The sequence below is a fragment of the Odocoileus virginianus genome, chromosome 15 (assembly GCF_023699985.2).
Source record: "Odocoileus virginianus isolate 20LAN1187 ecotype Illinois chromosome 15, Ovbor_1.2, whole genome shotgun sequence".
Classification (NCBI taxonomy): domain Eukaryota; kingdom Metazoa; phylum Chordata; class Mammalia; order Artiodactyla; family Cervidae; genus Odocoileus; species Odocoileus virginianus.
The window spans coordinates 41,159,594-41,177,019 of NC_069688.1; the positions used below are offsets into that span (position 1 = coordinate 41,159,594).

At 35.5% G+C, this 17,426-nt stretch overlaps 1 protein-coding gene across 1 annotated transcript in view; it reads left to right on the plus strand.

Annotated features, from left to right (window-relative positions):
• Window positions 1-11,143, plus strand: part of NUDCD1 (NudC domain containing 1) — an 87,922-nt gene extending 76,779 nt beyond the window's left edge. Inside the window, exons 9-10 of the mRNA XM_020876365.2 lie at window positions 7,773-7,932; window positions 9,870-11,143. Coding sequence (XP_020732024.2) covers window positions 7,773-7,932; window positions 9,870-10,162 — 453 coding nt within the window. The 3' untranslated portion in view covers window positions 10,163-11,143. The remainder of the gene's footprint in view (window positions 1-7,772; window positions 7,933-9,869) is intronic.
• Window positions 11,144-17,426: the final 6,283 nt, after the last annotated feature.

Consider the following 17,426-nt stretch of genomic DNA (forward strand, 5'->3'; position numbering starts at 1 on the left):
ATTCAAGGGAATAGGTCTGATAGAGTGCCTGAAGAACTATGGATGGAGGCTTGTGACATTGTACAGGAGGCAGTGATCAAGACCATTTCCAAGAAATGCGTAAAGCAAAATGGTTGTCTGAGGAGGTCTTACAGATAGCTGAGAAAAGAAGTGAAAGGCAAAGGAGAAAAGGAAACATATACTTATCTAAATGCAGAGTTCCAAAGAATAGTAAGGAGAGATAAGAAAGCCTTCCTCAGTGATCATTGTGAAGAAATAGAGAAAAACAATAGAATGGGAAAGACTAGAGATCTCTTCAAGAAAATTAGAGATACTAAGGGAACATTTCATGCAAAGATGGGCACAATAAAGGACAGAAATGATATGGACCTAACAGAAGCAGAAGATATTAAGAAGAGATGGCAACAATACACAAAAGAACTATACAAAAAAGATCATCAAAAAGAACTATACAAAAAAGATAGCCAGGATGATGTGATCACTTATCTAGAGCCAGACATCCTGGAATGTGAAGTCAAGTGGGCCTTAGAAGCATCACTATGAACAAAGAAAGCTAGTGGAGGTGATGGAATTCCAGTTGAGCTATTTCAAATCCTGAAAGATGATGCTATGAAAGTGCTGCACTCAATATGCCAACAAATTTGGAAAACTCAGCAGTGGCCACAATACTGGAAAAGGTCAGTTTTCATTCCAATCCCAAAGAAAGGCAATGCCAAAGAATGTTTAAACGACCGCACAATTGTACTTGTCTCACACGCTAGCAGTGTTCAAAATTCTCCAAGCCAGGCTTCGATAGTATGTGAAGCGTGAACTTCCAGATGTTCAAGCTGTATTTAGACAAACTAGAGGAATCAGAGATCAAATTGCCAACATCTGTTGAATCATCGAAAAAGCAAGAGAGTTCCAGAAAAACATCTACTTCTGCTTTATTGACTATGCCAAAGCCTTTGACTGTGTGGATCACAACAAACTGTGGAAAATTCTTCAAGAGATGGGAATACCAGACCACCTGACCTGCCTCCTGAGAAATCTGTACACAGGTGAAGAAGCAGCAGTTAGAACTGGACATGGAACAACGGACTGGTTCCAAGTCAGCAAGGGAGTAGGTCAAGGCTATATATTGTCACTCGGCTTATTTTACTTCTGTGCAGAGTACATCATGAGAAATGCCAGGCTGGATGAAGCACAAGCTAGAATCAAGACTGCCGGGAGAAATATCAATAACCTCAGATATACAGATGACACCACCCTTGTGGCAGAAAGCACAGAAGAAATAAAGAGCCTCTTGATGACAGTGAAAATGTTGGCTTAAAACTCAACATTCAGAAAACTAAAATTTTGGCATCTGATCCCATCACTTCATGGCAGATTAGACAGGGTAACAGTGGAAACAGTGAGAGACTTTACTTTTTTGGGCTCCGAAATCACTGCAGATGGTGACTGCAGCCATGAAATTAAAAGACATTTGATCCTTGGAAGAAAAGTTATAACCAACCTGGACAGCATATTAAAAAGCAGAGACATTACTTTGCTGACAGAGGTCCATCCAGTCAAAGCTATGGTTTTTCCAGTAGTCATGTATGGATGTGAAAGCTGGACTATAAGGAAAACTGAGCACCGAAGAATTGATGCTTTTGAACTGTGGTGTTGGAGATCAAGCCAGTCCACCCTAAAGGAAATCAGTCCTGAATAAAGATTGGAAGGACTGATACTGAAGCTGAAACTCCAGTACTTTGGCCACCTGATGAGAAGAATTGACTTCATTGGAAAAGATACTGATGCTGGGAAAGGTTGAAGGTGGGAAGAGAAGGGGACGGCAGAGGATGAGATGGTTGAATGGCATCACTGTCTCACTGGACATGAGTTTGAGCAAGCTTCATGAGTTGGTGGTGGACAGGAAAGCCTGGCGTGCTGCAGTCCATGGGGTTGCAAAGAGTCAGACATGACTGAGCAACTGAACTGATCTTGATAAGTACCAATTAACTCTTAACTTTTCTATTGCGTGATTTAGGATATCCATTGCTTTATTGATTTTCTGTCTAGAAGATCTGTACATTGATGTGAGAGGGGTGGTAAAGTCTCCTACTGTTGATATTATTGTATTCCCATCAGTTTTCTCTTATGTCTGTTAGTATTTGTTTTCTGTATTTGGGTGTGCCTATATTAGGTACTGATGAGTGTAAAGTTCTCTTCTTGAATTGATCCTGATCCTTTTATCATTATATAGTATCCTTCTTCATATAGGGTCCTTCTTTATGGCCTTTGTTCTGAAATTTGTTTTGCTTGATATAAGTATTGCAACCCCTGCTTTCCTGTCATTTCTATTTGTATGAAATATCTTTTTCTATCCCCTCACTTTCAATCTGTGTCCTTTGCCTTACAGTGGGTCTTTTGTATGCAGCATAATGTAGGCTCTTGTTTTTTAACCCAGTCTACCATTCTGTGTCTTTTGATTGGAGCATTCAGTCCACTGACATTTAACTATGTATTTATTGCCATTTTAAACTTTGTTTTCCAGTTGATTCTGTGTTTTTTTGTTCTTTTTTCTTTCCTTTTTCCTTTTAGTTATTTGATGATTTCATTTTATGGTTGTGGTTCTCTTTTTGGTTTTTACGAAGCTATTGTATGTTTATGATTTGTGGTTACCCTGTTTTTCAAGTATGTAAACTGCTTCCTATAGTTTCCCATTGCTTTAGACAATGGGTTCAGACACATTTTTTTAAAGAAAGTCTCTCCATACATTTCCTTACTCTCTTCACCCAGTTTTCTTACTTTGCCTACCCACATTTTATCATTTGGTACCTTTTACATCTTTGTTTATGCTTTTGCTCTTCCTTGTGTTTATAATCACTTTCACAAGTACATGCCTTTTCCTTTTCGACCTATATACTGGCTTAAGTGGTTTACTTTGCAGATGTGATTTCCTTTTTCTTATATCTTCTTGCTTCTTTTCTATTTAGAGAAGGCCTTTCAGTATTTGTTTTAGGATAGCTTTAGTATTGCTGTACTCTGTTAGTTTCTGCTTCTCTGAGAGTCAGTCCCTCTCCTATTTTAAATGATAGTCTTGCTGAGTATTCCAGGTTGCAGGTTTTTCCCTTTGAATTGGACATCTTGTTCTTGATTCTTACAGGTTATTGCCCATGCCAAATAATATCTTATTTCCCTGCTGCTTCAAATTAATCATATGTCTTTGCTGTTCTTCAGACATTTTCTACTTATTTTTTTGTTTCTGTAGCATCATATAAAAGTGCATGTAATTTTCATTGTACCTTTACACTTTTGCACTTCATTTTCATTCACTTAATTAACTAATTAGCAAAATTAGTTTGCTCCAGTTTGTAATCTGATTTTGATTTCCTTTTATTTTGGACAGAATCCTTTAGTCTGGGCTTTTAGAGGTTACAAGGAGCAGAGAAGACCTCTCGTTATCTCAAGTCGTAGATATTTATTGGAAACATATGTGGAGACTACACGGACAATCTCTTTAGATCTCAGAGAAATAGAAGATCATTCTATAAACAAATGCCTTTGCAAGTTAGACCTAAAAGAGAAGTGAAATTTTGTTTAGAAAAATAGAACACAATTATGACAACAAAGTATTCTACTTGTCTTGAGAATCAAGTGTCCCTTGCGGTGTTGTGCTGTACTATTATTATCACATCAACATCATGATGATGTTATTACCATCTTATTTGCTTTTCCTGCTCCTATCTGTTACTTACTTTATACTTCATATTATGATTTCTGCTTTACTGTAGTCTCTCTGGGTATGGTTTTTGCTTCTCTTCTTTGCTGACTGTATGAATGTGTTTTTTGCTTATTTTTGGCATTTAGACTTAAAGAGAATTTATTGTTTTTGGTCAGCCATTATTCCGTGTGGGATGCACCTATCCAAAAAAAAAAAAAAGAAAGAAACCCCGCATCTAACCATTTCATAAATCACTGGATAAAAGATGGTTAATTATCTACCCTTGATTATGTTAGGAGAAGCCAAGGTGTGAGATCCTGTGGTTTGCCTACTTGGGTATAGGGAACCTTTTGTGGATTTTGAACTATCACTAGTCTGCTCATTGAAAGTGGTTTGCTTTCTATGCAAGTTTAAAACAGTAAGCAGGAGACTTCCAATTCAGTCTGGGGTGTAGGGACCTGGAAAGAATGTCATTCCAAATGTTACAATAAGAAAAGCCTGGATAATCTGTAAAATCATTACTTAAAAAAAATTTATCAGAGATCTGAGGTTACATGGCAACCACAAGTTTGAAATAAAGGAAAAACAGGTACCACCGAGAAGAGATTGTATAGGAGAGCTGGTTCATCTGAGCATGCGAAGAAGAAAGGTTTACCGTGTAAGTGGGTAAGAATAAGACAACAAACCTCTGAAGGGCTTGGGGGAGCTAGCAAGAAGTATAGAACCCATGGATCCTCTTTGTGGACCTTGACCAGAGCCTGATGAGCAAGACTGGGGACAGGGGAAGATAGCAGGAAAGCAAGTAGCAAAAGCCTTAAGCTGATAAGGGAAGAACATCAAATCTTAGCATCTTAAGAGCTCAGAAGAATACCCACTGCAGCTGGGGGAAAATAAAAATAATTTTTAAAACACCATCCCTATGTCTGGGGAGGGGCAGGAAATCAACAGTAGACTATTAGGATTCTTCTACCACTGAAGATGAGGCAGCACCACTGAAAAGGGTGAATATATATGAGCAGGAAAAAACTAGTAAACTTTAGTAAAAATTAGCAGAACTGAAACCAAAGAGGGTGGAGGTGGGGTGGGATTAAAAAACAAACCAAATAGCAGCATCCGAGAACTGTGGGGCAATAATCTTAATAATGTAACATACATCTAGTTGAAATCCCACTTACCAAAATAGACCATATTCTAGGCAATAAGATGTCAAGAAATTTAAGAGTAAGAATCAAACAATTTTCTCTGACTGTAACAATTAAATGAGAATAGTAATTATTTTCCTAGTTGAAGCTTCCATCTTGAACTAGGAGACGAGCAAACCAAATCTAAAGCAAGTAGGAGAAAGGAAACTTACAAAGAGTAGAAATCTGTGAAACTGAAAACCAAAAATAATAAAACCAGTGAAATCATAAGCTGGTCCTTTGATAAGATCAAGATAGATAAAATAGGCATAGTAACCAAGGAAAAAGACAACATAGATTACTATATCAAGAATGAAAATGGACACATCAGTACAAGTCCAAAAGATACTAATGTTTAATAAGGGGATGTTAAAATAACTATTTTCATATATTTGACAGTTTAAGTGAAGCTAATTTCTTGAAAGACAAGCATTACCTCAGTTCACTCAAAAAGAAATAGAAAGCCTTATATCTGTTAAAGAGATTGAATTTACTGCTAGGAACCTTCTGACAAATCTCCAGACCTAGATTACTTCACTGGTATGCTATACCAAATGAAGAAAAAATACCAATTCTGTACAAACTTAAAGAAAATAAAAGAGGAAGAAACCTTCTCAACTTGTTTTATGAGTCCAGTATTACACTTTATAGCAAGGATATGGCAAGAAAAGAAAACTGGAAAAAAAACAACCAGTATCCCTCATGAATATAGGTGCAAAAGTCCGCAATAAAACATTAGTAAATGAAGTCCAACCATAAGTAAAAAGGTTAATACATCATGACCAAGTATTATTTAGGGAATTAATTCAAGGCTGATTCATCAGCATTCAGATATCAGTCAGCATAAATAAGCCTATCATCAGACTAAAGAAGAAAACTATTTGACCATTCTAGTGGATGCAGAAAAAGAATTGACAAAACTTAGCATCCATTAAAGTTTTAGCAAACTAGGAGTTGAAGGTAATTGCCTCCTAGAAAAACCTAGATTTAACATCGTACTTCATGGTAAAAAAAAAAAAACCAAAAACAGTGCTTTCCCCTAAGATTGGTAAAAGGCCAGGGTGTTTGCCCTCATTACTCCTCATCAGCGTCACGCTCAAACTCTGAGCTCTTGCAGTGAGGCAAGAAAAAGTAGTAAAAGGTATAAATAATTATCAGGAGATTCCAATAACGACCATGAGAAAAATGAAAACACTTTTTAGGTGTTACCTTAAAAGCAGTGTTTATATGCAGTTCCTTTCTCTACTCTTATATTGCAACTTTTGAATGGAATTATAAGTTTCTTTTCCTAATGTGGCCGCTGGCAATCTAATAAGTATCATACATCTTAAATGGTGTTAACTTTTTTATTTAGTTGTATGGATTACTGGATTTTAAAATGAATAGGAAGGCTAGACTTTAATATTGAGAATATCACAGTCTCTTACTACATAAAGATAGAAGTCTAAATCATCTCATTTAAAGGGAATGTTTTGTCTCACAGTAAATTATCAGATTAGTTTATTATAATTTGTTTTTAAGACTCCTAGATACTTGGCTTTGAGTATATTTAAAGCATCCAGATCTTATTTAAGGGATAATTTGGTCACTTTCGAGGGGACAGATCCTCCAACTATTTGCTGAAACATATGTATCATAGAAAGATAAAGGTGAAAGTAATAGAAATACAGTTGAAATTACAGAAAAAAATGGAATTTGACAGTAAAACTTATGATAAAATGTAACATAAAAGTCCAGTTAGTTGGCGGTAATTTTGAAAGTAGACCTCACTTAGCTATTGATTCTCAGGAGCAAAGGGACGCAAAGAGAAGAAATAGTCCGTGAACCCTGTGTGCCTGTCCCCCCTTCTGTAGAGAACAAGCATTGGCCCCTCCCCAAAGCCCTGTCCCCTGGCATTGCTGGGGCAACACAGGTTGGGCGGGTGTCTCTGGATTCTCCTATGGCTAATAGACTGGTGGAGAGCCGCTTCATGGCTTTCCCTGCTGAATGCAGGTCAGGTCTCCACCTTTCATTTTAACCCAACATTTTATTCTCTAGTCTGCTCTAAAACCCATGGAAGCAATTCGGTATTAAGTATGCTGTGTATTTTATGTCCTCTATATTTGGTGTGATTTCTGTTATTTAGGCATTTTTAGCTCTAGTAAACAGTATTTCTAATGAAAAATATTACTGCAACTTCTTTCGATTAAGAAACGTATTCCTATGGATGGAATTCAATTATGAGTCTCAATCTGATGAGTTTGTATTAAAATGAATTTCTTTAGCCATCAATATTGCAATAAAAATTTTAACATAATAAACATTCTTTACATTTTACTATAAATAGACAGTATGAGGTTAATAACTTATAAACAGATCTGAATTTTGAACCCCAGCATTGTTTTTCTGTGTAGCCTAGAACAGGTAACTCAAGCTCTCTCAAGTATCTATAAAGAGAGTGACAGCCTTGTGGGTTATTGAGGTTAATATTTATAATATGCGTGGACATATAGAATGTGCTCATAAATCATAGTAGCTATCATTCTTGGTAGTTACTATTGCAAGTTAGCATTTGTAAACTTCATATTTGTATTGTGGCTCAAAATATATTCTTATAAAATTGGTGATTTATGTTTTAAATGAGTTAGTATATATAGTGCAGTGGTTAAGAACATGGACTCTGGATTCAGTGTCAGCTGCATAGCTTATTACCAGACTGACCTTGGGCAGGTTAACTGTCCTCAGCTTTAAGATAGACCTGACATTAGCACATTTCTCCAGGGGCACTATGAAGAGGTAATATTAGGTATGAAAAACGTTTAGAACAGTTGCTGACATGTAGGTCTGTGTGTCAGTTGTCATCATTATTATTAATTGCAATAATTTGTTGTTGAGTAAATGATTTTTGTTACTTTTGATTTGAGGTGAATCTTGGAAGCAACCAGTACCTTTTCTCCGTCATAGTGGATCCTAAAGAAATGCCCTGCTTCTGTTTGCGCCATGATGTTGATGCCTTGCTCTGGCAGCCACACTCCAGCAAACAAGATGATATGTGGGAGCATATTGCAACCTTCAATGCTTTAGGTATAAGCAAGCTCTTTGACAACCTTTGACGTTATATCAAAAATTAGTCTTTTTTTTTTCTAAGTTTCTTTTTTTTGGTTTGTTTAAATTTGAGCTGTCCTAATTACAGTTGGGATTGACTTGTGCTATAATTTGGTTGCTTGTACATGGTTGATGAATGTTAGTACTTTTGGAACAGTAGGACTAATTTGTTTGTTTTTATGTTTGTGCAGAAGATCAGCACAGAATAGCAATAAGAGTGTTTATCTAACCTCTTGAATCATTCTGATCAATTACTTGCTTATTCCAGCTAAGCTGTTTAGAGTATGAGGGGCTTGGCAATACCCTACATGGAACTTGTATTCAGCTTTCTTCAGAGTAGTCTTCAGTAATCATAGAATTGCTCTAAGGTTAAAAAGCACATTAGGAGACATCTTTCATGGAACTTAAGTGTGAAACAGAGCCATTATAATGCAAACACTTAGCGAAAATGGTGATGCAGAAATGAACTTTATTCTGTAGGATAAAAGGGAAAATACTGATAGGGCTTGAAACATTTTGAACTACATAATTGTAGACTTAAGCAATAATTGATTTAATGTCAAAATACATTAGTATTATGTGGGAGAAATGTTTTATATGAATTAACCACAGCTATTGCTTTATTGAAAGGTTATTTTAAACTGCCAGCAGGAAGTAAAACTATGCATTTTGATTGTTATATATGCACAACCCTAATTATAGAAGATATTTTTTCAATTGTCCCTTGTAGTTAGTAATATAGTCTGTTAAAGTGGTTAATTCAGACTCCAAATGGATTTTTATGACCTGAAATAGTTTGATTGAATAATGTAGCCACATAATTTCTAGCCTTTGTATTAAAATTCCCGATTTTTTAAGTAAGAGGAAAGCTTTATCTTAATTTTCAGATCCTTCTTTTGTATCCCTAAATCCTAATTGAGTGGAATTCTATTATGCTTGAGTTAAATCAACATTATATTAGATATGTAGTCTTGAGATGTTATATACATTATTTTGTTAAGATTAGCCTGGAGAGTTAATTCTAAGCTCTCAAATAGGTGTCTATGTACTTCTACTTTTCCATCCTCAAGCCCTGCTTAATTTTTTAAAAAAAACCAGCATTGATCTGCCCATGCTCGTGGTTCCTCTGGTCATTCATTGTTTGGTGAGGTCTCAATTTATATTAATGTTATACTTCCTCTCTCACGTTTTAACATTCAGAATCATATACCAACCTGAAAATTGCTGATTTATACTTTAGAATATAAAAACCCTTTTAAGCTCTAAAGATAAATTTTTAAAAGATTGTTTTTTCAAAGTTTAATGAGTTTTCAAAGGCTATCTTAATGGAATTTTTGAATTAGATATTTGAATTTTGTTTTGATCTGAAGGCTCTACTTCTGAGAGGTGAAGTACAACAAATCCTGTTATAGTGTTGGTGTTGTTTATAAAAATACCACTGATAATACACAAAGTGAGAATGCATTATGCACACACTCCTGAAATAACTTTGTAATAACATCCTCTAAACATTTTTTTCTTACCAAATAAATGGGGAAAAGATGCCATCTCTGTGATTGATGTACTCAGTTGTTAAATTGTCATTTAAAGATATTTTGGCATGTGTTTAATGTGTTAGATTTTGCTTTAATTATTTCTGGAAGTTATATGGGAACCATGTTGTGCTTTTCTTGAAGAGATGAATGAAACACTTGTTCCTTAAGAATTAGTGCTTTATTTTTGCACCATTTGGGAAAGATTGATTGTGGCTAGTCATTAATGGTTCAGAATTTAACTATTGTTGAATATCTGTGGTGTATATTTTTAGTCATTTCAATTTGTAATAAAATTAAGGAAATAGTAAATATTAAATCACCATTTTTTCCTGTTCTGTTTAATATATAGTTTTTCTTTTTTTGTCTCATATTTCTTGGCAGGCTATGTCCAAGCATCGAAGAGAGACAAAAAATTTTTTGCCTGTGCTCCAGATTACTCCTATGCAGCCCTTTGTGAGTGCCTTCGCCGAGTTTTCATCTACCGCCAGCCCGCTCCCATGTCCACCGTACTTTACAATAGGAAGGAAGGCAGGCAAGTAGGGCAGGTTGCTAAGCAGCAAGTAGCAAGCCTAGAAACCAATGATCCTATTTTAGGCTTTCAAGCAACAAATGAGAGATTATTTGTCCTCACTACCAGAAACCTCTTTTTAATAAAGGTAAATACAGAAAATTAATTACTCCAACATATTGGTATCTCGGTACTGCTAAAGTATTCAGTGGTAGCTGGAAGGCTGAGCAGTTTTGCTATAACCTGTTAAGTTTTACTGTGTTAAATAAAATTACCTTGTATGAATTTTTTAAAGGATATTGGAAATATATTTGCAATTATGGTCTATAAACGCTATGGAATGAAGCTGCAAATTTAGAGAAAACAGCTTCTGTAAAAAATGTAAAGATAATATTAGAAAGTATAATTTTTTAAAAAACAGGCTAGAATCTCAACTTTTATATGAAAGATGTACAGTTCATTGTTTAAACAAAAATATTTATCATGTATTCTGTTCGCTGATACAGTTTCTACTTCTATACCTATAGGATAATAGTTAATTCTTGTATATAATGTTAAATGGACTGAATAGCTAGTGTAGAGGGGGATATATAACGGGTACAGCAGGTCTAATATTGTTTAAGTTTGCTGAAGAGACCTGAGGTTTTTTCAAAATAAGTATAGCTTGGTCTTCCACAGAATAGATAGAAATGATAGGTTCTACAAAGTGTAGCTCTTACCCATTGCTATATAACAAACCACTCAAAAACCCAGTGGTTTAAAACAGGATGTTTTATAATTTTTCATGGTTCATTGATTTGACTATCTCTGTTCTGCATGGCCTCTCCTCCTCCAGTAAGCTAGACTGTGTTTTCTCCCGTAACAGAGAAAACATTACAAGACAGCAATTCCCTAATGTACAAGAGTTTGTCAAGCCTGTACTTGCATCGTATTTGCTCATCTTCAGTTGAACAAAGCAAGTAGCCAAGTCTAGAGTCAGTGTGAGAGGTGAGCATACAAGGGTACAGATGGCAGGTGGAGTGACTCACTGGAAGCCATTAATATCACAGTGTACCATACAAATTATAATTTATCCTTGTAGTTCTCCCTGTAGTTCTGCAGTTAAAAAAGTAATCCTATTTATACATTAAATATGTCTTGCCATGAATTTTGGTTTCTTACATTATTTTTGGTGTGCATTTACCTGGGAAATTGTTTACTTTTAAACCGTTTTTGTATGCTTCTTACATAAATGTCAAATTAACTTTTACAATAGGAGAATTGAGATTTTAATATGAGACAGACAGTAAAGAAAAGAGATACAAGATTGGAAACATTTGTTTCTAACATATCTCTTGCTTATCTAGACAAGTGCTTGGCTGGATTAAATTTTAGTGGAAAAAGGAAAAATGAGTTTGAGAGACAGAAAGGGAGGAAAAAGATGGGGATTACTTTCATGTTTCAGCACTTTGTCAGAATGCATTTTCCTGGAGAGAAGTATTGGGATACTTGCTTCAAAGTTGGGAAAAGGCCTAAGAACTTGTAGACAGTGGAGTCTTAATAGTAGGAAAGAGACAGACTAAATCGCTATCAAGCACCATGAGAACATGAACAGAGGGGGAAATAAAAATGTATGGCTGGACCAAAAAACTAGTGATATTTCCAGAATTTTTTAGTATCATTGTCAAATTCAGTGAAACAAAGATTATTTAGATGGTGAACTATTAAAAACTTTTGTTATGTGACAGATTTAAGTTTTCTTTAAAATTTACCTCAAAGATCATAAATACTCTTAGGGAATTTAAGAAAAATACAGATTAATGTGGTGCTTAATTAACCATATGACTATATATATAAATATATGCAAATTTCCATATGGTAGTCAATTTTCTTCCCTTTGTATATGTTATTTTTAATATGATTAATGTTGAATTGAAACCTATCAGGATTATTCGTCCTAAATATTTTTGCATATTGGTCTATGTTGAGTAATAGGGCTAGAGCAGTGATTCCAAGCCATGTTTTCTCAAAATGTTTCAAGAATTCCACAAACATTTAACTTAAACAATGTTTCAGCATTTAAATGAAGTATATACAAATGCTATGAATGTAGTACCTTGTGTTTTACTGATTTTACCATAAATTATAAATGGGGATTTATAAACTATTTGATAGTAATAAAATAATATTGTGTTTTTCATATGGAGTCATTTAACAGTATTCATTATATCAACATGTTTAGTAGGCATCAGCTATGTACAAAAACATTTTCAGTGCTAAGAATAATACAGTGTTAAGTTAAAAACAAAAAGTCTAGTAATTTCTAGGTGAAGTTTCTCTTTGAGTAAAAAAGTAGATGGGAGATTTGTGGAGCTGTTGTATTTGAAAGACATTTAACCAGGGATGGAACCTATACAAGAACAGACAAAAGAGTTGCTAGTGGAAAGGGTCAGAAAGAGGATAATAAAGTTAAGAAATTAACCAAAGGAAAGGGTCATAAGAGACTACTATGAACAATTTATAACAGCAAGACTGAATCATGAGGAAATAGAAAATCTGAACAGACCATTTACTAGTAGAGAGTTATCCAAAACCTCCCAATAAAAGACCAGGACCAGATGACTTCACTGATAATTCTTTAAATGTTCACCAGAATTCAATACCAATTCTACCCAAACTCTTCCAAAAAGTAGAAGAGGAGGGAACCCATCCACACTCATTTGACATGGCCAGCATTACCCTGATAATGAGAACTACACCAGGATACCACAAATAAAGAAACTTAGAGGCCAGTATCTGTGGTGAACACAGATAGAAAAATCCTTAATAAAATACTAGCAAACCAAATTCAGCAATACATCTACAGGATTACACACCATGATCAAGTGGGATTTAATCCAGAGATGTAAGGATGATTCAGTATCTGCTCATCAATGTGATCTACTACTTTAATGTAATGAAGGATAAAAAGCATTTGACAAATTTCAACATCCATTTATGATAAAAATTCTCAACAAAGTGGGTTTAGAGGGGACATACTTCAACATAATAAAGGCCATATTTAACAAGCCTACAGCTGACATCATACTTGATGATAAAAAAATTTTTTTCTGCTAATGTCAGGAATAAGACAAAGATGTCTACTCTTGCCACTTTTATTCAACATAATACTGAAAATCCTACCCATAGCAATTAGGTGAAAGAAAAGGCATCTAAGTTGGAAAGGAAGAAGTAAAACTGTTACTGTCTATAGACACCATGATAAATTAAAAAGTCCACCAAAAACACACTTAGAGCCAGTAACTTAGGTAAAGTTGCAGATAGAAATGTCAATATACAAAAATCTGTTGAGTTTCTGTACACCAATAACAAACTATCAGAGAGATAAAATAATCCCACTTAAAATTGCTTTAAACAAGAATAAAATATTACAAATAAATTTAGCCAAGGAGATGAAAGACCTCTACACTGGAAACTGTAAGACACTAATGAACAAAATTGATGAAGACACAAATAAATACAAAGGTATCACATGCTTGTGGATTGGAAGCAGTTGCTACTCAAAGCAGTCTATAGCTTTAATTCAATCCCTATTAAAGTTCTAATGGGATTTTTCACAAAACTAGAACCAACCTGAAATTTATATGGAACCATAAAAGACAGCAAAAAGCCAAAGCACTCAACACATCATTGACTGGAGATGTATTAATGTGGTTTTAGAGAGTGATGGAATTACCATTATTGTGCAGAGTTGTTAGAGCTTAAAATTGATCAGGGGTTCACTAAACTTCACATTTTGCTCCGTTAGGCTTTTGTTCCAGTCTTGTATACAGTATAAACGTAAAATTTTCAGAATTGACACAATGCAAAATTTTGAGTGAAGAATTTTAAGTGAATTTTATGCAGATACTTTGAGCAACAAACATACTAGTGTTTCAGAAGACGATAGCTCTTCACAATATAGTTCTGATTCAGACAATGTGAACATTAGACCAACAAAAAGACAAAAAACTTCAGAGATTGATTCTGATACGGAAAGTGAAAACATTCTCATGGTGTTGGAGAGTGCTCCTTTGCCTTTGCAGAAGAGTAAAGACAACAGTTTACAAAAATTAGAAAACTTTACCGGTGTCAGGTGTAACTATTGAATGTAATAACCCCAGAAGTGTTAGTGAAATAACAAAATTAATTTTTGGTCAGCTAAAATAAAAATCACTGTCCACAGGTGTGTGTGTGTGTGCAAAAATTCCCTGGTCAATAATGAATTACAACAAACAGAGGTGGAGGCATCATGCTCCCTGATTTCAGACGGTGTTAAAAAGCTGCAGTAATCATACATAAAAAAATAAAATCACGGCATAAAAACAGAAACAAAGATCAATGAAACAGACTAGAGAGCCCAGAAATAAGCCCACTCATATATGGTCAGCTAATTTACAACAAAAGAGCCAAAAATATACAAAGGGGAAAGGACATTTTCTTCAATAAATGGCAAAACTGGACATTCACATTCACTGTCTTACACTATACACAGTAGCTCAAAACAGACTAAAGTCTATAAGATCTGAAACCATAAAAGTCCTGGGAGAAAATATAGGTACTCAGCTCCTTGACATCAGTCTCAGCAATGTTTTTGGATCTGACACCAAAACCAAAGGCCACAAAAGCAAAAATAAATAAGAGGAATTGTGTAAAACTAAAAAGATTCTACAGAGTAAAAGATCCCATCAATACAATGAAAAGGCAACCTACTGAATGGGAGAAAATCATGCATCTGATAACGAGTTAACATCCAAGATAACTTACATAACTCAAAAATAAAAATCCAATTAAAAAATGAGCAGAAGATCTGAATATATTTCAGAAGACATACAAATGGTCAACATACATGAAAAGGAGTTTAGTGTCACTAATCATCAGGGAAATGCAAATCAAGACCACCATGAGCTATCACCTCACATCTATCAATGGCTATTATAAAAAAAAAAAAAAAAACAGGAAATAAGTGTTGGTAAGGAAGTAGAGAAAAAGGAACTCTAGTGCACTGTTGGTGAAAATGTAAGTTAGTGCAGCCACTATGAAAAGCAACATGGAGGCTCCTCAGTCAAAAGCAGAACTTCCATATAATCCAACAAGTCCACTTGTGGGTATTTATCTGAAGGAAACAAAAAGTAACTCAAAAATATACAAACCCACCTGTTCAATCAAAAATGACAGAATAATCTATGTATGTTTCCAAGGCAAACCATTTAACATCACAGTAATCCAAATCTATGCTCCAACCACTGATGCCAAAGAAGCTGAAGTTGATCAGTTCAATGAAGACCTACAAGACCTCTTAGAACTAATACCCAAAAAAGATGTCCTGTTCATCATAGGGGATTGGAATGGAAAAGTAGAAAGTCAAGAGATACCTGGAGTAATAGGCAAGTTGGACCTTGGAATACAAAATGAAGCAGGACAAAGGCTAACAATTCTGCCAAGAGAATGCACTGGTCATAGCAAACACGGTTTTTCAACAACACAAGAGACAACTTTACACATGGACATCACCAAAGGGTCAATGCCAAAATCAGATTGATTACATTCTTTGTAGCCAAAGGTGGAGAAGCTGTATACAGTCAGCAAAAACAAGACCTGGAGCTGCCTGTGGCTCAGATCATGAGACCCTTATTGAAAAATTCAGACTTTAAAGAAAACAGGGAAAAACACGAGGCCAGTCAGGTACGACTTAGATCCCCTATGAATATATGGTGGAGGTGACGAATAGATTCAAGGGATTAGATCTAGTAAACAGTGCCTGAAGAACTGTAGGTAGAGATTCGTAATTTGGTCAGTAGGCAGTGAGTATAATCATCCCAAAGAAAAATAACTGCAAGAAGGTGAAGTGGGCTGAGGAGCCTTTACAAGTAGCTGAGGAAAGAAAAGAAGTAAAAGGGAAGGAAGGAAGGGAAAGGTACACCCAGCTAAATGCAGAGTTCCAGAAAATAGCAAGGAGAGACAAGAAGGCAATCTTCAATGAACAATGCAAAGAAACAGGAAAAGAACAGAAGGGGAAAGACTAGAGATGTCTTCAAGTAAATTAGAAATATCAGAGGAATATTTCATCCAAAGATGGGCACAATAAAGGACAGAAATTAGGTGAAGACCTAATAGAAGCAGAGAAGATTATGAAGAGATGGAAAGAATACAAAAAGAACTGTACAAAAAAGATCTTAATGACCCTTGTAACCATGGTGGTGTGGTCACTCACCCAGAGCCACACATTCTGGAGTATGAAGTCAAGTGGGCCTTAGGGGGCACTGCTACCAATAAAGCTAGTGGAGGTGATGTAATTCCAGTAGAGCTATTTAAAATCCTAAAAGATGATGCTATTAAAGTGCTGCACTTGATGATGTCAACCAATTTGGAAAACCTAGCGGTGTCCATAGGACTGAAAAAGGTCAATATTCATCCCAGTTCCCAAGAAGGGCAGTAGTAAAGAATGTTGAAACTTCCGAACACTTGCACTCATCTCCCATGCTAGTAAGGTTTTGCTCAAAATCCTGCATGCTAGGTTTCAGCCTTATGTGAACCAAGAATTTCCAGATGTTTCACCTGGGTTTAGAAAAGACAGAGGAACCAGAGATCAAATTACCAACATTCACTGGATCATAGAGAAAGCAAGGGAATTCCAGAAAAACACCTACCTCTGTTTCACTGACTATGCTAAAGCCTTTGTGTGGATCATAACTGTGGAAAATTCTTAAAGAGATACGGCCACTTTACCTGTCTCCTGAACAGGTCAAGAAGCAACAGTTAGAACCTTATATGGAACAACTGACTGGTTGAAAATTGAGAAAGGAGTGCAACAAGGCTATTTATTGCCACCCTGTTTGTTTAACTTACATGCAGAGCATATCATGTGAAATGCCAACTGACTAAGGTACAAGCTGGAATAAAGATTGCTAGGAGAAATATCAGCAACCTCAGATATGTGGATGACACCAGTTTAATGGCAGAAATCGAAAAGGAACTAAGAATTTCTCAATGAGGGTGAAAAAGGAGAGTGAAAATGCTGGCTTAAAACTCAATATTAAGAAAACTAAGATCATGGCATCCGATCCCATCATTTCATCACTTTATGGCAAATAAAAGGGGAAAAGGTAGAAGCAGTGATGGATTTCCTCTTCTTGGACTCTAGAAGTCACTGTGGATGGTGACTGCAGCCATGAATTTAGAAGACAGTTGCTTCTTGGCAGGAAAACTATGACAAACCTAGAGAGGGTATTAAAGAGTAAAGACATCACTTTGCCAACAAAGGTCTGTATAGTCAAGGCTATGGTCTTTCCAGTAGTCATGTATGGATGTGAGAGCTGGACCGTAAAGAATTCAGAGCACCAAAGAATTAATGCTTTCGAACTGCAGTGCTGGAGAACGCTCTTGAGAGTCCCTTGGACAGCAAGGAGATC